The 25227-nt window shown below is 40.2% G+C and overlaps 2 protein-coding genes across 2 annotated transcripts in view; one reads left to right on the top strand and one right to left on the bottom strand.

The window, feature by feature from the left end:
* Nucleotides 1-6184: 6184 nt before the first annotated feature.
* Nucleotides 6185-9197, bottom strand: LOC144512939 (L-rhamnose-binding lectin CSL3-like). Its single transcript, XM_078243932.1, has 9 exons — nt 9119-9197; nt 8952-8984; nt 8648-8698; nt 8374-8512; nt 7949-8064; nt 7767-7817; nt 7239-7362; nt 6767-6881; nt 6185-6670 (listed from the first exon to the last, which is right to left on the bottom strand). The coding sequence occupies exons 1-8, from the start codon at nt 9147-9149 to the stop codon at nt 6770-6772; spliced, it is 657 nt and encodes a 218-aa protein (XP_078100058.1). The 5' UTR covers nt 9150-9197; the 3' UTR covers nt 6185-6670; nt 6767-6769.
* A 4912-nt stretch (nt 9198-14109) lies between these two features.
* Nucleotides 14110-25227, top strand: part of spega (striated muscle enriched protein kinase a) — a 48656-nt gene continuing 37538 nt past the window's right edge. The window contains exon 1 of the mRNA XM_078243703.1: nt 14110-14491. Coding sequence (XP_078099829.1) covers nt 14110-14491 — 382 coding nt within the window. The remainder of the gene's footprint in view (nt 14492-25227) is intronic.

Genomic DNA, 25227 nt, shown 5'->3' with positions numbered 1-25227 from the left:
TTTTAAGGGACCAAAAGTAATGGGACAGATTAACAATCATAAATCAAACTTTCACTTTGTAATACTTGGTTGCAAATCCTTTGCATTCAATTCCAGCCTGAAGTCTGGAACGCATAGACATCACCAGACGCTGGGTTTCATCTCTGGTGATGCTCTGCCAGGCCTCTACTGCAACGGTCTTCAGTTCCTGCTTGTTCTTGGGGCATTTTCCCTTCAGTTTTGTCTTCAGCAAGTGAAATGCATGCTCAATCGGATTCAGGTCAGGTGATTGACTTGGCCATTGCATAACATTCCACTTCTTTCCCTTAAAAAACTCTTTGGTTGCTTTCGCAGTATGCTTCGGGTCATTGTGCATCTGCACTGTGAAGCGCCGTCCAATGAGTTCTGAAGCATTTGGCTGAATATGAGCAGATAATATTGCCCGAAACACTTCAGAATTCATCCTGCTGCTTTTGTCAGCAGTCACATCATCAATAAATACAAGAGAACCAGTTCCATTGGCAGCCATACATGCCCACGCCATGACACTACCACCACCATACTTCACTGATGAGGTGGTATGCTTTGGATCATGAGCAGTTCCTTTCCTTCTCCATACTCTTCTCTTCCCATCACTCTGGTACAAGTTGATCTTTGTCTCATCTGTCCATAGGATGTTGTTCCAGAAATGTGAAGGCTTTTTTAGATGTTGTTTGGCAAACTCTAATCTGGCCTTCCTGTTTTTGAGGCTCACCAATAGTTTACATCTTGTAGTGAACCCTCTGTATTCACTCTGGTGAAGTCTTCTCTTGATTGTTGACTTTGACACACATACACCTACCTCCTGGAGAGTGTTCTTGATCTGGCCAACTGTTGTGAAGGGTGTTTTCTTCACCAGGAAAGTATTCTTCGGTCATCCACCACAGTTGTTTTCCGTGGTCTTCCGGGTCTTTTGGTGTTGCTGAGCTCACCGGTGCGTTCTTTCTTTTTAAGAATGTTCCAAACAGTTGATTTGGCCACACCTAATGTTTTTGCTATCTCTCTGATGGGTTTATTTAGATTTTTCAGCCTAATGATGGCTTGCTTCACTAATAGTGACAGCTCTTTGGATCTCATATTGAGAGTTGACAGCAACAGATTCCAAATGCAAATAGCACACTTGAAATGAACTCTGGACCTTTTATCTGCTCCTTGTAAATGGGATAATGAGGGAATAACACACACCTGGCCATGGAACAGCTGAGCAGCCAATTGTCCCATTACTTTTGGTCCCTTAAAAAGTGGGAGGCACATATACAAACTGTTGTAATTCCTACACCGTTCACCTGATTTGGATGTAAATACCCTCAAATTAAAGCTGAACGTCTGCAGTTAAAGCACATCTTGTTCGTTTCATTTCAACTCCATTGTGGTGGTGTATAGAGCCAAAAAGATTAGAATTGTGTCGATGTCCCAATATTTATGGACCTGACTGTATTTCACATCCACCTCCAGAGCCTTGAAAAATATGGACCTCCATCTAGTCTTCAGTATCCCGAAGGACCGCTCGACAACACACCTGGCCTTTGGCAGACTGCTGTTAAAGCGAGCCTGGAGGTGGTTGCGAATAGGCTGTCTGAAGGGTGTGATGAGGCTGATGGGCTGGGCCAGGCAGGGGTACCCCCCATCTCCAAGGATGCTATATCCTGGTGGAGGGTAGGACTGCTGGTAGTAGATGGAGCTCTTCCTCAGTACTCTGGCGTCATGAACTGACCCACATTACCCCACGAACACATCAAGGAACTTTCCAACATCATCACAGATGGCCTGCAGCTGGACTGAGTAGAAGAGCTTCCTGTTAAAATAACAGGCAGCATCTTCTGCTGGGGGCTTCACCCTGACGTGGCAGCCATCGATGGCGCCAACCACTCGGCTGAAGGCTGCAGATCCAGCCAGACGGGCAAAGCGGGCCCCAAGGCGAGGGAGCTCTTCTGCGGTGGGATGTCGGACCACCTGATAGAGTAGAGCTGCAATCTTCCCACTCGCCCTGTGTACTGCCCGGTGAATGGTTGCCCGGTGCATGTCAAAGGCCCTGGCAACCACACGGTAGGAGGTGGCACTGGCAAGCCAGAAAAGAAAAACCAGGGTGTCGATCTCTGGGCCCCAACCATGGTCACATTCCTTGCCCAACACAGCCATGACGGCACTGAAGGACTCCCTTGAAAGGCGGTAGTCAACCTTCAGGTCACTGTGGCCATCAAAGTATAGTGCCAACAGTGGCATTGTATGATTTACCTGGCAGTACTTTCTGGGGCTGGGAGGATGCTGTTAGCGGGGAGAGGAGAGCTGATTTTTTTAATAAAGTTTATCTGGTTCCGTTACTATCCCTGTGTTTTCCTTATTTCATTGTCTTTTTCTAACATTCATCAGAATGAGTACATGCTAGAACATATCAATAGGCCTGTCTATTCTGTTGTCTATTGCTTGGTGTATATTAGTGTAAAGATCAACTAATGAAGAGCACTTAATAACATGTTTTCAGGACACAAATACATAAACTTATTAGAAGTATTATGCTGATAGTGCTTTAAAGTGTTATCAATTGTTTATCCACTTGGAGCACACAGAAATGAAACTCTGATGATAAAATAAAAGCAGCTTATTGTCACTGTGCTGCATAACATGTATAGACAGTGAAAATTTAGTAGTTTAATAGTTAAGTATTGTGACATAAATGCAAAAACTTCTGTGAACTTGCTGATGTGTGTATTTAGTTATTCATCAACTTAGTGCGAGGAACTACTCTTGACTTCTTGAAAAGGTAAAGTGATACTGAAATCCTGCTGATGTGCTGCTGCGCTGCAATTCGTGCGAATTTGTCCGTAAAAAAAGAATATACCTCATGTTCAGCCAACAGTAGGAGGATCCTGCGTTGGCGTCGGAGGCGTTGGAGGCGACGTATTTTCCACATGCTGTGTAATATGTAATATGCTGTTAAGTAAGGTGTAAATGCACGTACAGAAATATTTTTTGTAAACAAAAGCCGGCATATATTTTTTTGGCGGGCTGGAAAATCGCGCTCATATGTGTTGCGTAACTTGCGTTCGTCACGCTCATCCCGCTCGTTATTTCCGGTAAGTGTTTTAACGTAAGTGTTCCGTTGGAACACTAATCATCCATAGTGTGCACTACGGCAGTAAGTGGTCAGTGCACATTAGTAGTGCACTGACGGAAGTGTGCGGTTTGAGACACAGCCACTGTTTATCGGTGTTTTAAGCCCCCAACGTCTCCTTCCAGGCAGCCTGGAAGGCACTAGGATTAGGCAATGGTTAGGGTTAGGTGCCTTGAAGTCAACGGTCGCAATGCTGCCTGGAAGGAGACGTTGGGGGCTTAAAACACCATCGAGCTAGCTATGTAGCTAGCTAACTTGGCGGCCACTGTAGTCACAAGTAGTAGTTACAGAATGCTGGCACTTCCACGTGTCACAGTGGAAAAGGCAAACGTGTAAATAATAATAAAAAAGTGATAGCTCAATTGGTTTTATGCACGGGAGGCTCTTTAGAACTTTCTTCCTAACCCATATAGCCTATTAAATTTAGCTTCGCCGGTTTCAGGATTCTGATATTGTTCACACTTGGCTCAGTGCCATGGCTTTTTTGGGACATTTTTAAATAACTGATCATCAGCAACGTTATTAGCAACACCTGCGCAAACCGTCAGGAAACAACAAACTCTCCTGGTGAGTTACACACTTTGCTTATGTCTTGTTTTACTTGTTGTGACGTTGAAATATCTATTTGTGGCATGCTCCAACTTAACGTTAGTCTGAGAAGTGTCACAAAGTCAGCAAACTGACGCAGTAACGTCTACAGCAATATCTAAACTTTGCTAATGTTAGCTTAGTTTCGATATTGCCATCGTTAAGGTTATCAGTTTCAGCTGTGCTTTTCCTACTATGACAAGTCATAATATCTGCTGTGAAAAAGGTCCATATCCTGCCTGCGTGACAACTTTCCAGACTTTGACTGTGCTGACAAACTATCAGAAGCGATTAAAACACTGAGCTGGTTATTTTCTTCCACCCCCATTGTAATGCTAACAATATTCCAAGTACATCAGCTATACGTACACTGAAAGGCGGTTTGAAACTCTCTTTTTCACTGCATCAGTGCATCACTACGTCATAATAAGGGATGAAGAATGCAGCACCTGTATGCCCACTCTGGTTCTTTTAAGCCTGCATATCTTGTGTTTTTCAATGTTGTTTTGTACTATTATCTGCTTGGGCAGCAGTTTAGGTTTCTCTTTTCATTTTTGCTGCAGACTTGTATCTATGTATGGCAAAATGAATCTCCACGGAGCACATAGCTGATAATGGAACAGTGGGGCTAATAAATGCTAACACGTTAATTGCCTCTAGCTCCATACTTAACCCATTTATTGTTTTTGAAGTAAATGTGACATACTTAATACTTCAAGTCTTATTGTCTGGACCAAACTATGCAGGTTGTGAATCGCCTGCTCCAAGCATGGCTACAGTTTCCATTTAGAGGCTAATAATTATGGTGAAAACTTCCAATAATGCTTTATATCAGAAACAAATATAATCAACATTTGGATCTCAAGATAAAATATGAATGCAGTGTACTAAAAGTCAATGTCGGTGTGTTCGAGTGATGCATTACTTACGCAGTTATGATGCTGATAGTCTTAATTGTCAGACTGAAATGAAAAATGAAATCATGTACCAGAAGAGGGCGTTAAAACACTACATCACCAGATGTGTGTCTTTCATGACAGCAACATTCTTTTGGTACAACAAGTAGTAAGTGCAAGTACATTAGCTTTTAAATGAGCAAAACTACAAAGAGCCATATGAAAGTACAGCTTTAAGAAATATGTGTGTGTGTGTGTATATATATATGTATGTATATGTGTATATATATGTATATGTATATGTATATATATGTGTATATATGTATATATGTGTATATATGTGTGTATATATATATATATATATGTATGTATGTGTATGTATGTATATATGTGTGTGTGTGTGTATATATATATATATATATATATGTATGTATGTATATATGTATGTGTGTGTATATATATATATATATATATATATATATATATATATATATATATGTATATGTGTGTAGTCGGAAGAGATGTGTTTTTATCCTTCGGCTGAAGATGTGTAGGCTTTCGGCCATCCTGATGTCAATAGGGAGCTCAGTCCATCCTTTAGGAGCTCGGACAGCAAAGAGTCGGGATTTCGTTGAGTGATTAGTTCTCCCTCGCTGTGAGGGGGCAGCAGAGCGGAGTGGGCGAGTTGGGGTATAGGGTTTGACCATGTCCTGGATGTATGCTGGGGCTGATCTATTCGTGGCCCTGTATGCAAGTACTAGTGTCTTGAAGAGGATGCGGGCAGCAATTGGTAACCAGTGAAGAGAGCAGAGGAGCGGCGTAGTGTGAGAGAACTTGGGGAGGTTGAAGACAAGTCGAGCTGCTGCGTTCTGAATGAGCTGCAGGGGCCGGACGGCACATGCAGGCAGGCCAATCAGGAGGGAGTTGCAGTAGTCTAGACGTGAGATGACTAGAGCCTGAACCAGAACCTGAGCCGCCTTCTGTGTTAGAAGGGGACGTACTGTATCCTTCTGATGTTAGGCAGCATGTATCTACACGATCGGGTAGTTGCAGCAATGTTGGCAGTGAAGGAGAGTTGGTCGTCTATATATCTATATACTTGAACTGAAATTGTATGTGCATAATTTAGCCTATTCAGCATGATTTTAACACCTGTAACTCAACATTAACTCTTGTCCCATCATAATGTTGAGTGAAGGAAACCTTGATCAATACTACATCTGTTGCTTATAATTTCTTCAACATTGAAACATTTACTGTAGCGTTAAATCGTCTTGACACACCTATTAATGTAAGTAACATAACAAAAAGATGTATAAGGAAAAGTCAGGTGCTATTCTTGGTTGAGGACAGGCTACTTCCTGCAGTTTAATGGGTAAAGAATTCCGGCTCTAAGAAAACCATGATAAATAAGTGAATAGGTTGAACATTTTCATATTTACATCCCCCATATTGGTATCACAGGGAGACAAATATTTTTTAATAAAAAGTTAACTGCAGAACTGACTTTCACACGTACATAGAATAGATTTTACTGGTGCAGATGTGAAAAAAAAAGACAAACACAATCATTAGTTGCACTCTTTTAATAATTCATCTCATCACATTGTTTTTGATATGCGTTTGGATAAAACCAATGGATAAATTGGATGCAATTATAGCTGCAAGGATGAATCGATTAGTTGCTGACTATTAAATGAATCACCAAATAGTTTGATAATTGATTAGATCAGTTTGAGTTATCTTTTATGTTAAAAAATACAAATTTTCTGATTCCAGCTTCTCAAATACGACTATTTTCTAGTTTTGTCTCTCCTCTATGACAGTCAACTGAATGTCTTTGAGTTGTGGACAAAACAAGACTTGAGGACGTACACTGGACTTTGGGGAAACACGGATTGACGTTTTTCACCATTTTCCTACATTTTATAGACCAGACAACCAATCGATTAATCGAAACAATAGTCATGAAAACAATTGTTAGTTGCAGCCCTAGATGAAATCAATTATGACGTCACCACTCCTCCCTGGGACGCTGTTGTCAGATGCAAATCTCCTAAAGGTGACAGGAAAACATCCTCAGGTATGACACGTTTAACGCTTCAACTGCAAAACCGTGCACAGTACAGTACATGTTTATTATTAAACTTACCAATCAGTGACAAACATAATCCACAGTAAGGTAGTGGGGAAGAGCATCGCAGTAAGCAGGATGTCCCAGATTGGCAGAGTTGGCGGTAACATTGCATGATTGTTTGCCGTTACACCTGAGGGTAAAATCAAAAGAAAAGCAAGGGTCATTAATGTATATTCTTTTCATTAATAACCCAAAAACCCAACCAATTTGTAAATGTAGGCCTAATCTGCATTGGAAAAAAAATATGACCAGCCATTTATACTGCCAGTATTATTACTATACATAGATTTACTACATCTACGTTTATTATTATTATTATTATTATTATTATTATTATTATTATTATTATTATTATTATATAGCACAAATAGTAATATCTAAGAATAATATTACAAGTAAATAATACAAGGAAAAACAACAATTTAGAATAAATAGCACATTCCCTCTGCCTCCACTCAAGTCTTTTGTCTTCAGAACCAATACACACATTGTTTTCAGGGTTCCCGCAGCTGTGTAACTTGCACAGAAGGTCATGTCCGAAGGAGTGTCGGTGCAGGTGTTCATGTCCAAACGCCCAAAATTGGCCTTCACAATGTTAAGGACTCCTGTTTCTGAGGGTGGAAGAGAGATGAAGACACAATGTGTCATAACACAGACAAGACTGACTTAAGCTAAATAGAAACATAACATTAACATAAAAAATGTATGCAATCCACACCCATACACCCTTCTTCTTCTTCTTGTAATGCCCAATGTTTTGTTGGGACTGTCTTAAGCATTTCTTCACTAAACCTTACCTTTATAATCAATTATATTCCAGCCTTTTTCGGTTATTTCTTAATCAACACATCGTCTAACCAAAAAGTTCTCATCAACTTCATAGAGCAGGTATTTATAGATTTATTTATATATATATATAATGTAGATTGTATTGATTGCATATTTAAGTATGACTATATTTATTTAAAAAAAAACTAGCATATCCATGCAGCCAGAATTGTAGACGCATTCTTACCACACTTTATCACTGCAGCTTGATCTTCACATACAACAGTGGTACGCACATCTGTAAAAACATCAGGCGATAAGGTCAGGTCTTAGCTTGCAAATCCTAAAATCATTCTTAACATCTTCAATGATATCGGCAGAATTATGCTGCTGCTACATTTATCCTCTGCAGTGCTTTAAAATACTCACCAGCACTTTTCTTGTTACAGTTGTAGGTGATCTGAACGAAGGCATCTTCTGAATATTGGCACACAAACATCTCCTTATTGGGTCCGGGCAGTCGGCAATGTTCCAGTTTGTCACAGCTATAGAAATATTAGAAAAGATCTAAATATTGCACAGTCAAGATTATTTTATATGCAAGTAAATGTCTGAACAATTAATGTCACAAGATAAATATGAGGGCTCATGAGATGATTGATGGGGCAGGGAAGAAGAACAAACACAAGTTCTGCAACACACATTTGTATTCATTATTTTGACTTTTCTCTACTTTCTTATGTTTTTTTGTTTTAAATAAACCCAGCTGTCCTTGTAAAAGGTACAGTACCACTGGTAAATGAAGAACTATGTTTAGAAAGTAAATGTAACTTAAAAAAAACCCCAAGTCTTACATGAACTTGATCCATCGTATCATGTCTTTGTGTATGCACTGCTTGTCTGAGACCACGGCGGGCTGGCTTCTGGCAGTGCAGTCAGCAGAGCTCTTCACACCGTGCTGCACTGACAGCACTTCGATCACGTGTCCTTCAGCTGATCATGCACAACATGGATCATGAAGCGAAATATTAGCAAAGGGTGATTGGGTGACAATGGATGAAAGGGAAAGAATGGAGCTGAAGCCTGATGGTAAAGAAGGTGGCGAGAGTAAATGGATAGAATACTTACGGCATTGCAGCTGGCTGTTTTCACCAGGACATGCCACATCATAGAGTTGTCCTGCAGCAAAACATTGTGTAAGTAATGTATATCAATTGATCACACCTACTGTATAGAGTAGAGGTTCCCAACATGGATGGCGTTTGCAAGGAATATTTGAAGGGTTGTGATATGATTAACAGGAGAATTACTGGATCATTTTGTTTCTTCAGGTTTACGAATGGTACTTGACGGAATAAAAACATTTACTTGCACAAACAAAACATAAATCAAGGAAGAAAATCAGAGGATCATATAAATTGTAATAATTTACCATCAGAGGTCCAACACCAAGTTGCAGCCACGACTGAAAGATACAAAACATGGGGGAAGAAAATAGAATTGATCCTTTAAATGACAACATAACATAATGTGGTCCCATTTTTCAAGGAACGCTCTGTTAATGACCATTAAAGACAACGGAACAGGTGGTATACTCACAGGCGATGATTGTCAATCTTGTGAAAAGCATCTTGTCAGTCGTAGCAAGTGATGATTACACAGCCGAACTCAGCTTTTTATACAATTTCTTCATTTGTTTTATATGCAGGCGTCCTTAATTAGGAGTAGCCTGAAAACCTATGGTAAACAGCCCTGGGGGTGTACAGTAAATAAAGTACAGAATTTGAATTATGATTATGTTTTACGAGACTGTTTTAAGGCAGAAGAAGAATACTATGAAAAACGGTGAGGTCCAGCACTTTGGCTGTATTCCTCGTACTTGGATAACTGATTTTAAATTCATATGAACTGGAGTCTTCTGTGGCTTGAGGACTTGTCGCCACAGTTCCTCAAAGTCAAACCTGCCATGAGCAGGATAAAGTCTGGGAGATCTGAAGCATGCCCGGGTCCTTTCAAATTCAGTCATCCATTACCTCAGCTCCACATTGGGGGGCCAGTTCCCTCAGAGGGGTGTCAGTGTAACACACATAAGCATCAGTGTTCGTCGCTCGATCACCAGCACGCTAGGGCTGGGCAATATGGAGAATGAAGAATACCTTGATGTCGATGTTGCGACGATATTGTAGGATTGACAATTGGTGCTTCAACAAAATATTTACACAATGAGATTTTTGATAATCTATCATCAGAAATGTCGATTTAATGACTAAGTGGGTAAAGGCAAATAATAGAACAGCTAGAACAGTCTGTTGAGTTCAGAAAATGACATCACTTTACTCTAATGCAGCCTTCAAAACCAGGAAAAGACCACACTTAATATATTACGATTTTACGATATCCAAAATCTAAGACGGTATCTAGTCTCGAATCACGATATCGATATAATTGATTGATAATTGATATATTGCCCAGCCTTACAGCACGCCCATGGGCGCAGGTGCATTTGCTATTTAAACGACGTGGGCGCTGGACGGGAAATTGACAACTGCGTATGGCGGCCCTAAGTCTTGTCTGTCTTGTCACGGTGTACGACCTGTGACATGAAACTGTCTTCCACAACCTCACCTTGGTTGCAGAGTTTGGCTGTTCCTCGGCCAGTTTTAGGCCTCCTACACAGCTCTTTCTGTTTCAGTTAATCACTGTGTTTCAACCTACATGTGCAATTGATGATCATTAGCACCTGTTTGGTATAATTGGTTGATCATACACCTGACTATAATCCTACAAAACCCCTGACTTGGTGCAAATGTACCAATAAGAATCGATGCTGTGAGTGCCCGGGAAGCTCAGTTGGTAGAGCGGGCGCCCATATAAAGAGGTTTACTCCCCGGGCGCTGCAGCCGCAGGTTTGACTCCGACCAGCGGCCCTTTGCTGCATGTCATTCCCCCTCTCTCTCCCCTTTCATGTCTTCAGCTGTCCTGTCAAAATAAAGGCCTAAAAATGCCACCAAAAATAAATAAATCGATTTTGAAGGCAAAGGGTAGTACCACGAAATATAGATTAAGATTTTTCTTTTGTTCGCCCCCTTTGCAGTTTGTAATTGATAAAGAAAAACTATTGGTTATATTTTTATAAGCATTCTTAGTTTACAGCATTTTTTTCACACCTGCCTATCGTTTCAAAACAAACATGACCGCTCAGTGTGTTCATATAGATATACATGACTTGTAGAAATGCTGTCGTTCTGTGAAGCTTAAATAAATTCAGAAAAACAAACTCATGACATTTACTTAATATACCTAGATGATCTTTTTGCAGTGCAGTGTCTTCAGGATATTAGTCTTTGTCTTTGCCCAATATTAGCACACCACAGGGTACAACAGCTTTTCACAGACAAATTTGAACACTTTGTGCAAACTTACATAACCAAACACTGATGATTACATTTCAGCTCTCTTAATACTAATAACAGATCTTGGTATCAGCTAATATTATTCTTTATAATCTTAACACAGTCGCATGCAAGCTCTTCTTCAGGAAACGTGTTGTTTGGGAGCATCCTAATTCATGTAATTTATAAAAATAAATAAATTACCAACCAAATTTAAAACTAATATTTTCAAAAAAAGCCTAATGTTAATGTAATATTAGGTGGTTTCCTGCAGGTCCAGCTATGCAACGTCTATGTTTTTGAAGAACAAATTACAATTGTTTTTTGGGTTAAATGGAAGATAGTGAATTTTTACTTGTTCTTTGACTGAGACCCTTGATACTGAAGAATGCACTCTTATTTTGCTTTGTGAAAGGAAAAAAAACTGCATTCATTCTGGATTTAGGTCAAAGTACACTTATCTAAGTGTATGTAGGCGCTTAGTAGCGCTTGTAGTTTGTGATCATATTTATTTATACCAATATCACAATTCATAGAATAACTGGAACGGCTAGATGTAACAAAGTTCATAAACATATATGTAACTAAAACAAAATGATAAGAATTCATAAAGATGGAAGTTATAGAAGAAACAAATCTGAATGAAATGTTTTTTTTTTTATATATATATAAGAACACTGCAAATAAACCAGTTCAACAAATGTTTTAAGCATGTTTATTGGAGGGATTGACCGATCAAGGCAGATACCAATTATTAGTAGTTAATAAAACCGATCTTTGGAACCGATATGCATTTACAGTGCAAATTAAGATTTTGGAATGTTACAAAATCCAACACAAAACTTTGTTTAGATGCTTTAAGCAATTATTTAATGAATGAGAAACTTTCAACATAATACTCAGTAACAGTCAGTCAGATAGTGTTAATTCATTAACTTTATCGGTTATCAGGCAAATAAAAACCAGATACAGATAACCTGCAAACTGCCAAAAAACAGCTCGATAATTGCTCCATCCCTATCCGACCACTTATATTGCATGGGATTGTTATATCACTGCCCTACAGTTGTATGAATCACTGCCCTTTATTCTTAGACTTTCTTTTTATAGCAACTCCAACTGCCACATGCATGCTGTTTCTGTTCTGCCTGTCACTCACACACACACACACACACACACACACACACACACACAAGCTCCCACACACAAGCTCCCACACTCCAAGCCCTTTAGATAATGTTATCAACTGTGTGTGTGTGTGTGTGTGTGTGTGTGCGTGTGTGTGTGTCATACATGGCAGCCCAAGAAATGTGACCTATCTGTGGTGGTGCAGCTGTCGTTCCCAACCTGAGGGTGTTTGGGGTGGGGTGAAGCAGGGAGATGGGGGAGAGAGAGACAGAAAACATGAGCTGATTTAAGTGCTCAGAAGTTAAAAAAAAAGGTAAAATTTTAATATCGGTACTCAAATGTAGTTACACACACTAGAGCAGAAGGCCTGAGTGGTTTGACATTTAGGAAAAAGGATCTCTCTCTGTCTCGCCACTCTTCACCGGGGCTGAAGCTGTTGAAAGGGACCATAGCAGTGGCTGCTAATGCTACATGATCTAGGGTGGACTTACACCTACAGCCCATGCTCGCTAAAGGACACGTAGAGACACAGGCTTTAGCGAATGATTTGAGATGAAATATTTTGCTTCATGGATCGTGTTACCTTAACTTTGACTTTGCAGGGATGTCCAAAGGGATTCCTTTCAGCTTTAGTGGCAAAAGTGAGGTAAGATGCATTTCTTTGTATTATCGGGGAAAGTCTATTTTAAGAAACTCTGTGGATCAGCAAATTAGTGGGATATCAGCAATTAGCATATGCAGAAAATCCATATGCTAATGTATCTTTAATCAATTATTCTATGTATTGCCATTTTGAATAGTTATTCGATTGTTTCCCCCTAAAAATCACTTAGGGGATTATGAAATTGCAGGAAGTCCAAATACCAAAACCCCCCCCAAAAAAGTAGGCTCGTTTTTCATGAAGAACTACTCGGGGGGGAAAAGGTTGTCAGAGGTAATTGTGGGGAGGAAACTGGAAGCAAATCCCTGCCTTCAGTGTCAAAGTCCTTTGGGCCATCCTACCAACCTCATTCTTAATACTTCTATAACTTATATCACATGCTTTAAAACACCCCTGGCTACTGTTTTCACACACCAGTAGTGTTTCGAATCGTCACATCCTGGCTACAGTACTATGACTACTTCTGTCTGTATTGCACGTTACGTGTGTACTACGGACACAGGTTGATGTGTAATAGAAATATTAGGTCGTATCTTGCTTTTGCCAATAATGTAGTAGCCTACATTCTGCACAAGACTGTACAACTTTCTCATTCTGATACAGCTATACTGTACATATTTGTTATGGTATGGTATTTTTTTATAGTATCTTTTTCATATTTTTAGTGCAATGTTTCTATTCGATATGTTCTTGACTGTTGCAGTGGCTTTGCCTGTATTTTCATTTCCTCAATAAGTTTATTGTATTCACCAAACAACAAGGCAAATTCCCTGTAAGTTCCAACCTTGGTAATGAACCTCTTTCTGATTCTAACAATACGTTTTGGTGGACTTGCAGGAGACCGATAAAGAGGCAGACACATCTTGACTTTTATCCCACCGTATGGCTCAAACTCCCAAAACGTTGGATCCTACACTTTACATAGTGCAACTCAACAATAGCATCTTTAGCGAGGCCTCCCTTTACTGAATGTAGAATGCCTTCGTTTTTAAGGTTTCTGCACAGCAATGCTGTCATTTTTATGGATAGGAACTTATTATTCACAAAAAACTGCAAAAGGTGCTGTCATAATGTCAAAATGCTTGTCATAAAAATGTAATTGCGGGTTGTTAAGCCGTTGGAACAGATGTTTACCTGATGAGCACATTCACTTGCAAACCGTGTCTGTATTCAAACTGTGAAAGATCTGAACATAACTTTGATGTCATTCTGATTGATGTACTCTGGTCATTACAGTCCCCGGTGCAACAGCCCAGGTCAAACGTCCTCTGCACTCCCTGTGAGCCCAGAGATATCTGAAACGATGGAGTCTTTCAGAAGAGACATTCAGTAACTGCAGCTCATCTTGATACCCCAATCAATTAACAGATAAAAACTCCAGTCTGTGAAGACATTCAAAATAAATCAAGATGGCAGAAGGCCCTGGATCCAGTCCCAATCTCAACATCCCTTCCAAGAGGCCCAAAGTGACCAAGGACCAGATTGTTCCAGACACTGAGGTTGCAATGCAAGAACCCACGGCGCCGGTTTTCATCCGCAAACTCCGTAAAGCAGCCGTTGGAACAAGTTGTGATATCCGGCTGAGGGTGTCAGTGGCAGGATTTCCAAAACCTTTGCTGACTTGGTACCACAACGATGAGCTCCTCCCTGCATCAGAAGCCCAGGACTCAGGCGGACTGTGGATACGGGACTGCCGCACGAGCGACGCTGGCTTGTATACTTGCGTGGCGACCAACGAGCTGGGGGAGGCAAGCTGCAGTGCCGTCTTGGCCATCATGGACCTTGGTGAAGGTAATCACAAGCAACTGAAACTGCTGTAAAGATTATCTCCGTGTTCGAATTTCTGCCGTTGCAGCTCTGTAACATTTCCAAGATTACAACATTTGGCGGGACAGTTTCGCTCGCGTTGGTCGTTCTGTCAGCATACAGTAAATTCACACAGCAAAGCATGCACGACATAGATTATATTTCTCAAAGGCCTCTGTTAGAGCAGTCCAGCCTGTCCCATCCTCCACATCATCTTTATCATATCTCACTCACAACTCTCAAACTCTAAGCATATTGTTAGCCTTTTCAGTTGCCTTTTTAATGCACTGGGCTACAAATAATTTAGAGCAGGTTATGAAGTACACTAACCAGTTACTTTAAAAAAGGTAACTCTCTCATGCATTGTTAACATTTCAGGATATGCGTTAGTATTTTGCACTTTAAGAATGATGGATTGTCTATTATTTTCCACTTTATCTTGTCACCTCTGCCTTGCAGAGATAAGGATAGCATTTGTCAGTGAAGCTTCTGTGGCTTTTTAAAGCTCAACTCTCCTCCATTCCTCAGTAACCAACTCTTAGATAAGCATACCCTAGAGCCCTATATGTCACTTATAGCCTTGCAAGTCATGTGACATTGGTTGCAGTGCAGGCATACTACAAAAAATATTACTAGTAGTTATTTAGGTTTTTACGAAAGTGTGTTGTGTGTGCAGTTGTGGTGAGAGAACACAATAACAGAACTGATGCTTAAATCAAGTATCCGTGTCTTTGCAGTGGATCTGTCTCTGTTCTTTCTTATTATGTGATATTGATTTTGAAGGTTTCTGAAACACATTTGGCTCACTTGAAAACAGTAGGAGTAATATCATACCATTGTTGCTAAGGATAAGAAAAATAGGATTTTCTACAGGTAAAGCCAACACCAGATATTCTTTATTTTTAGATAAAATTAGCAGTTCATGCACAATCAGCTATATCTGCACTGCCGTTGCATTGTTACAAACTGCAGTCAAATGTATCCAAACCTCAGATTCAATTCAGTGGTGATTTTCAACTTTATTAAGGGTCAAATAAGCAGACAATGTTCTAATGAATTTTAGAGCTGGCTCGTCAGCTGCATTTTACAAGGATATTAACATCGCATTATACTATAAATACTCCTGACTAGTTTGTATCATCCATTTGAGTGACAGTCTCATGCGTAGAATACAGAATAAAATGTTCAGTGAGCTCATTGTTTTGCTGGGCGATCATGGTCTTGTTCCCTTGACCTGTGGAGAAAGTTGGGCTCACATGTCATCCGCTCTCACACTATTTGCTGGCACACATGGTCCAGCTGGCACATCACTCAGCACCTCTCTGTCTCGCTCTCCTAGTTTTTGATCTTCTTACTTCAATCCAGCATCAGTTTCTACTTTTTGACCTCTGTTCCTCATTACCTATTTCTGCTCTTAGTTTCTTTCTTTTCATCTTTCACTCACTGTTTCCTCTTTTGTCTCTGTCTGCTCATTTCATTTTAATTGAAGTTATGAATCAGATTTATCTAGCAACGCTACAAGACAGCACAGATCACATGCATTATTTTTGGTCCATTTTTATTTTTCTTGTCCCTATTTTTGATTAAATCTGTTTAACAATTGTATTACTTTCTTTCTCTCTATGTTCAGAGCTGTAGACTTGACTTAGACTGTTGTGAGACTGACTTAAGACTTAATCCTCCTAAATATTGCCCTTTTAAAATCCTGGAAAGATAAAAATAATCAAACATCGACAGACAGGCCTTGCACAGCTGAGAAATTTTAAAGTATTTTACTGCTGGAAAAATTGAGCTGTCTATTAGGGCTGCACGATATGAGGAAAATATGTAATTGCGATTATTGTTACTGATATTGTGATTGCGATATGATGGGGGAATGATCATTTTTGTATCATTATTCTCATTTTCATTGAAAATTATTAACATTGATAGAAATTAAAATGATTATAGTGTGGTTTTTGCGAGGATCTGTACCAAACAAAGATTTGTTTCTTTAGTCTGTAGGACAAAGGTGTAAAAGATGGCAAAATACCATGTTTTTTTTCAACACAATGTTCTCATATTTATCCATTCTCTGGATCCTAGCTGTCTTACGATCTCTCTGACCTCTGCCTACATCTCTCTCTCTCTCTCTCTCTCTCTCTCTCTCCCCCCCTCCCCCCCCTTGTCGTTATTTTTGGCCTGGTATGTGCCGTGCTGAGCAGAGGGCTCGTGCTCTAGTGATGTGTGGATGCCGCCGGTCCCTTCTCCGATTGCACCAGCAGACATCACAGATAATTATAGCATCACCACGGTCAAGACGCGGTGCTGTCACGCTCAATTACGGTCAGGGTGATGAAAGAGAGACTGGGTGGGTATGCTTGGGGGGATGGGGTGGTGAACGTTTTATTTGTATGGGTGTCTGTTAGTATGTATTTTTACACTTGTGTGCAGTTAGTTTTAATGGCTATTCTGGCTGCTTTTGAGCATCACTCAGTGAGTCATATAGCCGGTCAGGTCTGTCACTTTAAGATATCACCCTGAGAGATCAGACCAACCATAAACCAGAGTAGTGCTGTGTCACAAGTCTAGACTACCCTATTGACGTCACTCTCTGGCGTATAGCTTCTGATTAACATACTGTTAGGCATCTAAAGGCCAGATAAGCAGTTTGATGGAAGCTCTGAGAAAGCAGCACATCGGTCACCTGTGGTATTTTAAGCTTCTTTTACAATAGGAGATCATTGTCGTATTGTGACGCAGGAGCACGAGCATCCCAGTCATGACTTGCAGTTACTCATAAGAACATTGGAAAGGTCACCTTTTGAAGCACTGGTTTCCACCCTGTGGGTCAGGACCCCGTAAGGGCTTGCAAGACAAATCTGTGGGGTTGCACAGTTTTCAGTTTTCAAAAACCTATAGACTTATGCATCCTGTGGTCAGGGTTTGCCAGTAGACATTGTTTCATGTTATGGGTCACATGCCAAAACAGGTGGAAAACGCAGCTCTAAGGCAATCAAATCTGAGATGCTTTTCAAGGTCTATGCTCATGTTTACTTTGTTTTGTGTAAGTGACATCACGTTACAACAGTGTGTGATTAACAGTTTTATTGTATTAGGGAAGTTTTGAATGTTGAGGATGCAATGATGTGAGAAAGAGGGTGAAAGGAGGAGGAGGAAGTTGTTGGGTTAAGCTGGTAGTGGAAGCCGGGAAGGAGGAGAGTCTGGGGACCCGTCTTTGCTATTCTGTCACCCAAGCCAATAATGAGCCCTAGACTGTAGCTGGAGAAGAGAGGTGTGCAGAGAATTGAAAAACCGAGTGGTAGACAGGAGGGAAGAGAGAAGGAATGACAGAGAGGGATGAGGTGGAAAGGTAAATGGGTTAGGGCAAACAGCAGAGGACCAGTTAACCTGGTATAAGTAGGCTTGACAGGAAGTTGTGGTTGAGACATGGCACTGGTCCCGTACCTAGTTAACTTCATTTGGTTTAGCTGAAGTAGATGTTGGAACTAGATCTGTACAGTATATGCTATAGTAGTCAAACCGCTTCATGCTTTTGCTATTTTTCACAGGTTCTCACTTTAACCCATTTTCATGTGGTTTCAAAAAAGCTGTTTGCATTCTAGAGATACTGTTGAAAGAGATTGTTGTTGTTTTTTAGGCGTAGATCTTTTCAGTAATGTTAACAGTCTGATCAGGTAGATTTAGGTTTGCGGAGTACAGCACTTGAAGTAGCACAGTCAACTTGAACTTGTTTTTCAAAGGGGTCCAGCGATTTAGTATTGCACATACATAAAGTTGAAGAAACCTTAAAAAAGAAAAGTCAAATTTGATACAAAATATCTTGATTTAATTTTTTATTTTCATTTTTATCCCTAGTGTGTGAAGCACCCAAAAACACTGGATCCTACATTCCCCTTAATGCAACCAATAGCAAATTTTCATTAGACCGTCTATGTCTTTCAAACTCCATGCCCTCAGTTATGCAGCCTGTAATGTAGACTTATTGCTGTGACTCCTCCCTTCAGAACCAAAAAAGGCATTTTAACAATTGTTTTAACAGGCAGAGTAGTACACATGACTCAACTGATCTTTATGTGAAAAATCATCAAATAAGTTCCTCTTTAAATACACAGTAACAAGCCACTGGGCTAATAAACATAGTACACTAATAAACAGGCTAATACATTGACTAATGAATGGCTTACATGTCAAATAGGAAGTAATATTTGTACTGGAAATGCATATTTAGCATACTAACAAGTTGATGGTGATCTTCACACCTAATCAATTGGATGACAAATCATCAGGTCAGTCAAATACAGCACCGAAATTCACCATTCCTGTTGGAGAAAGCTGTTCAGATGCTATCATTTGTTAGCGATGAGTCTGCTACATCACCTAAAAGACGGCTATAAAGTAGAGTAAGTTTACAGATAGAGTTCAGTCCTACAGGACATTCAGCTCATAATAACTTGCCACCGGAGTGTGGTAAGCATTTGATATTCTTATTCATGAGACAGTCGTAGTAAATGCCCATGGCGATCCATAATCGCATTCATTTTTAGATTGCAATGATGCAAAACCTCGATATGAATACTAGTTTTTTTTATGTACTCATTTATTCACGCAGTCTAAACTTAAGTCATTTGATGCTACAGTGTTATTTTCACCTCCAGCTCCAAGGTTTATGAGCACTTTGTTGTCTGAAATAGATCCATCTCTTTTCGACTGGTGTCCCTGTAACTGTCCCATTGTCCCATAATGTATGTGCAGTTGAAGCATATCCTTAATGGTGTATCACACCATGTCTGACTGTACTCGACTTTCAAAACTCCAAGCAGAGTGACCGACGGAGGACAGCAAGGTTTTTTGGTTTCTGTGTAGCAGTGTGTTTATTCTCCTGCTATAACTGGGGGGGCAGGCTCTCTGAATGGGGGTGCAAGGGGAAAGTACAGTACAACTGAAGGGGTTGTACTATGCAAGACTCAAAATAGACTGCTGTGGTTGACAGTCAAAGTTAGGGAGGACTGGGGGAAGACAGGGAGAGGACAAAAAAAGACAGACACTGGCTAAGGAAGATAACGTTTAATGGTCCGGCAGCAATCTTAAGACGACACATCCTTGTTTGACCAATTCCTCATTTCATGCTGCAGAGGAAGCCATTTTAACAACATACTAAGAAAAGATGAAACTGGGGGAAATGATAGGAGTCATTTTGAGGAAGTTTCCTTGTTTTTAAGTGGTGTGTCCCAATGGAAAAGACTTGTTGGAAGACTTGTACACAGAGGAGAAGTTCTCTTGGGCAGAAGTAGCCACCTAGTCGGTTTTTAAAGGAACATACAAAGGAAGACGAGAGCTATGTTGCGGAAGGAGCTGCTTGATGCACGGAAAGCTTTGAGGAGTGCTAGGGATGGTGTGAGTGGGCCGAGAAGCAAAAAGTTGAGAGGTGAGTGGGAGCTTTTATCAATATAAAACATGTACTATGAAAGCATAAACTGGTAGGATCCTGGAAGGATCACACTGTTGCAGGCAATTTAGAAAATGCATACTCAACTAAGTGGAAGAGCTGTAATAGAAAGGAAATCAAGGTAATATACTTGAGGCCGCTATTGCTGCTGCTTAATTTTGATTCAGTTTGTGACTTCTATGTCTTGCCCTGTTCTACGAAGCCCCAGCTATATATGGATAATGCTTTTTACTGCAGGCTTGACTTTGAGGTACAACAATCTTGTTTGCAATAGTGCAAGTATGTACTGTATATGGCTGCCCATAAACACTCAAGTTATCTGTTGTTTTCAATGTACATTTTAACTGGATCACATTTGAAATACTTAAAAATGGTAGTGGTAATGACATAATTGGCCTATCCTTTTTTTTCCCGTAAGCGCTAGCCGGGAACCAGCATATACAATTTACTTTTTCCAGAAAATATCGAATTTTGCCCAACCAGGTCCACACCGTGATCCAAATGTAAACAAAGGGGTCGTCCCACCCCCTAAGTCCCCAGAACAGGATTTGAAATCAGACTCCCAAAACTGATTGACGGATGTATAAATACATGGTCTACCACTAGACGAAGAGTTTGTTGATGCTTTTAAAGTTTTGTTTACATTGGGAATATGTTAAACAGAATTAAAACAGGCCCAACGAGACATACAGTATATTGTAGATAAGATGTTTATTAAGTGAAACTGCAATTATATATGCAAATACGCAAAATACCTAAGATTTATTTGGAGCAAATTGTGACTTTCAATGAAACAACAAAAATGAAAGAATTTACATTTCAACTAGGGCTATAAATGTGATATTTAATAGTTTTATATCCTGCAAATGTGCTACAGTTAAGCCTTAAACACATTTATCTGCTCAGTCAGTTTCTGTTTAATAGATCTTACATAGCATGGCATTCCTGCTCTCACCATTTCTTATCGACCCAGTCCTCTTCTCTGGATTGCGAAAGGCTTACATCGGCATACTGGAGCAGGGATAATCTCTGGCTGCTTGATGATTCCACATTCTCTAAATATTGCGTTCAAGTGGATTGAGGATACAGTACAATTAATTAGGTTCGCTGTTCTCATGAGGCAGCTGAGGCAATATGTGGGGGTAAAGCCACCGCTGTTTCCCTGGTGTTTGTCTGGCAAAGGGTGTGTTTGTGTTCCATCCCGCTGGTACACAGTCATTCACAGGAACCCTCCGGGATTTGGTGAGGATTAGGTGGTAGGATCGGGTTGCAGTGTGACTGTCAACATTAGCCACTGTCATTTGGGATTTTCAAACCACCTCACCATATGAACTGAATGGACATACCCCCACTCACATTTGCCTCTGAAGGGATTTGAGGGGCAAATCAAGAACCTGCTTCATTAAAAATGTTCTCCTTTGATAAATGGCTGCCAAATGTGGTGCAAATTGTCTACTTGGTTAATGCTTTGGTCTAATACTACACACGTAGTGTGCAGGGTCACAAATTCAAATGTATTGACATAAAATGTCAGGTTTTCTGCACACATTTGTCTTTTAATACAACTCTCACAACATTTAAAGGTGCCGTAGGTAGGATTGCGAATATCCAGGACTTAGCCAAAAAATTTGAACATCGACCCCTTTCCGCTAAAGCCCAAAACGGTCTCCTAAGCCCCTCCCCCGACAAGGGAGAATGAATACTTGTGCATGAGCAGGGATTGACGCAGTTAGACACCAACCCCCCCCTGGCCCTGATTGGTGCATCCGAACAGGGAGCGGTGGATTTTTGCAAATCACACTACAGGCTGTAGGTGGTGCCAGAGGAGTCGGATTTTTATTTATTTTTATTACCCGCTTCATGTAGTTCTACTGGAACATAGGGTCAGTTTCAGCAAATATGACAGAAGGTTAGTTTTATAAGTCTTACCTACTGCACCTTTAACACAGGTGCTGGCACTGAGTGCAGAAACCACCTGAGAGTGTTTTGTGAGTAGGATGATGTGGACTGAAATCTATGGCCTAATGTACAGCCAAGATTTTTTGTTGGATACCACCAGTAGGGGTAGAAATCACCAGAGGCCCCATGATACGCTATCATCACAATACTAATGTCACGATACGATATTATTGCGATTTTAAACATATTGGGATATACTGCTAAATATTTTGCGATTAATTACCTCTTTTTCCAACTTCACATGTTTCCTAAAGGAAAACTTTGTCACTCCTGTTTTATCTAAAAAGATAAATGTATACTCAACAGCATAATCTTGTGGACTGAAAAAGCAATTGATTTTATTTTTCTAGTTCCAAAAGGAAAGTCTCATGTGCAATTTATATAATACTGATCGATACTTGGCATCCATGTATCAATACAGTATAGCCACGGAAAAGATTGCAATACTTTGCTGAACATAAGGATTTTGAGCATGGATTTGTATTTTGTCCCTAATTTTAAAACAGTTTCTTTGCCAACATTGTACGTGAACGATGAAGAACAACTGTATAACATGGAGTTAATTAGTCTATACTAAATAAAATATTCCATTTTGGTTGCTATGGAATGTTGTAACCTAGAAATATATATCACCATTAGACCCTTAGACCCTATTACCAGGCCAACATAGGATACCACAAAATCACAGGAAGGTCCCGTTTTAAGCTAAGGCATTGACCATTACAGTGAAGTATTAATACAAATAATCTTGGTGTTTATGGATGCTGGCTTTCCAAATTCAATTTAAATATGACTTCATGCTTGGTTTATGAGCAGGTTTTTCTTGGAAGATTCTTCAGTGCAGCACTTCACTGTTTCACAGTCCAGTTCTTTTCCATACATAAGGTTACAAATGTAATGTATTCATACATTATATAGTTGGATTTGACAAGTATGCACTGAAAAACTAAAAGAGTGTGATCACAGTGTGATGTAACAGCAGCACATTCTGTTTTCCCGTTGCAGAGAGATTATGCTGCTGATAAAGCTGCATGCCTGGAAGGCATCCATCAAGGCTGCTCCACAGAAAGCGGCCTCTGTCATAAAATCAATGGGTCGCCGTGAAGTCTGCTTACTCTATTGTTGTTTTAAGATAATTAAACTATGGTATGTTTCGAATTGCACGTGTCCAAAATGTTTTTAACGCTCATTCCGTGTCTATGAATTCTCCATCTGTGTTTAGATCGCAGAAGCCGAATTTTGCAGCCGTCAAGCAGGCTGATACAACAGAGACGTTTAAAGAAATGCATGTGTTTTTTGCAGAGGCATGTCGCATAAATGTTTTTAACGTCAATAATGACGATTGGCTTTTGTCCTAGTCTGTGTACTGTACACTGCAGGTTTAAGCAGTGCAGAGGACAACATGGCCTCCTGAGCCATCAAACAAAACCAGATTCAGAATAAGATATCACATGCACCAATAAAATCAAATTATCTTATCTCAATGGCTAATATTTTATGATATTCCAGCCATAGCTTGGTTGAAGCGGAGTCGTTGTGGCTTTTAGTGAGCATAAAAAATAAACAACCTCATGAGAGATATTTCCAACAAATGGAAGCCTAGCCACCGTATCTGGCCTCTCATTGGATGCTGGTCATGGAATGTTGTGTTATGATGGGCTTATTGATCCGGAGGCGTTTGAACTGTTACTTGAGGGTGTATCCCATATCACGCATAAAGCACTGGTATTGATTGCTGCACTTTCTGTTGGAGCGAATACCTCTCACTGGTGATTGATGGAGGAGGAGTGCGAGGCGGGCGAGGGTTGAAGAGAGTGAGGTTTGTTCAAATAACAATTGAAAACTGCAATCCAGTGCATCCAAGTTTGTCTTTAGAGGATGACTATTTAAATCTAGTTTGGGAGGTCGTTAGGATAGAAAGATTCCACTAGTAGCTGGATAATAATAATCAAATTAAAGAGAAAAGAGTTAATGACCAGAATCGAAATCATTGACTAAGAAACTCCTGATTCATGGCAGGAGTAAATCTCACATATTGATTCTGTGTTTACAAGGCCATAAACAGTAACATGCCTTCCTTAACAATGCTAAAAAAGCAAATCGTTCAGCGAAGCAAGTCAGCAGTCGGGGATAGAAGAGCTGTGCTGAAATGTGGACCGGGATCCTGGGTTCTTATTTGGGATGAGATCTGGGTCTGACTGTAATTATTTTTAGATTCATTTGATGGAGGAGGTGTGGGGAGCACAGATGTGTCTGAAAGAACTAACGTGTGTCAGAATGTGTTAGAGAGAGAGAGAGAAACGGAGAGAGAGAAGCGGTTATATTTGCTCAAAAAATCAGACATCCTGGAGGAGAGCGTTTTATAATATTGTCTTTGTTTGATTTACACAGGCCTCTGGAAATAGATATACGTATTATATCAGTGATGGCTTAGTGAGATGAAAATATCTGGGTTTTCTATTGTTGGTAAGACATTTTGCTGTACATATTTGTCATTTAATAGACTAAACAATGAATCCATAATGAAAATATTATTTTGAGGTTGAACTGTGGCTGCTGCTTGTTGTGTACCTGAAATAAGAAGCATGCATTATTCTGTAATCCAGTAGGGGGAACATGTTTGCTCTTCTAGTCCAAATAGCCCTCGGCTGTGGTAACCTAACCCTATCACTGGTTAAAGCTCACAGACGTGGAATATAGATACATAATTGATGGCTTATGGCTTTTGCTGAGGGCTACTACCTTCCTTATAATGGAAAACAAATAGAGCAAGAGAATAGATTGACTGAGAGGTAGAGGGTGTAAGAACAATGTTAGGATTTGTGTTTGTTTGTAGTCAGGTTGTACATATTTTTAAGAAAACTGAAATATAACCCCCCCCCCCCCCCCTTAATGTCTAGCCACTTTAACCCCCTTTCCTATGATCTATTCCCTTCCTCTAGCTTTCTGTTTCTCCCCTGCTTTGCCTTTACCCTCGTGAATCTTTCCCCACCAACCTTGTCTCTTGCTCTCGCCTCCACTCTCTGCTCTCTATCTCCTCTCTTTGTCTATCTTCTTCTCTCTCTGACTCTTTCTTTGCCTCAGTCTTGCGCTTCGTCGCTCTCATCTTTCACTCGGGCTGCTCAAAGAAAAAAAAAGTCAACATGCTCTGTTGAAGCCAGTTGTTTTCTTCCTCATTTTTTTCATCCTCCTCCTCCGCCGCCTCCTCCTCTTATTCACCATTCTCATCACTGCAATCAAGACCAACACAGCCCTTATGCTCAACCCCAACCCCCTCTTGTGCTGAGTGTGCTCTCGATTGAGGCAGAACGGG

This window comes from Sander vitreus, chromosome 24 (assembly GCF_031162955.1).
Source record: "Sander vitreus isolate 19-12246 chromosome 24, sanVit1, whole genome shotgun sequence".
NCBI classification, from domain to species: Eukaryota; Metazoa; Chordata; class Actinopteri; order Perciformes; family Percidae; genus Sander; species Sander vitreus.
Note: the sequence above shows the minus strand (reverse complement) of the source record. Positions and strands in the feature narration are given on the sequence as shown.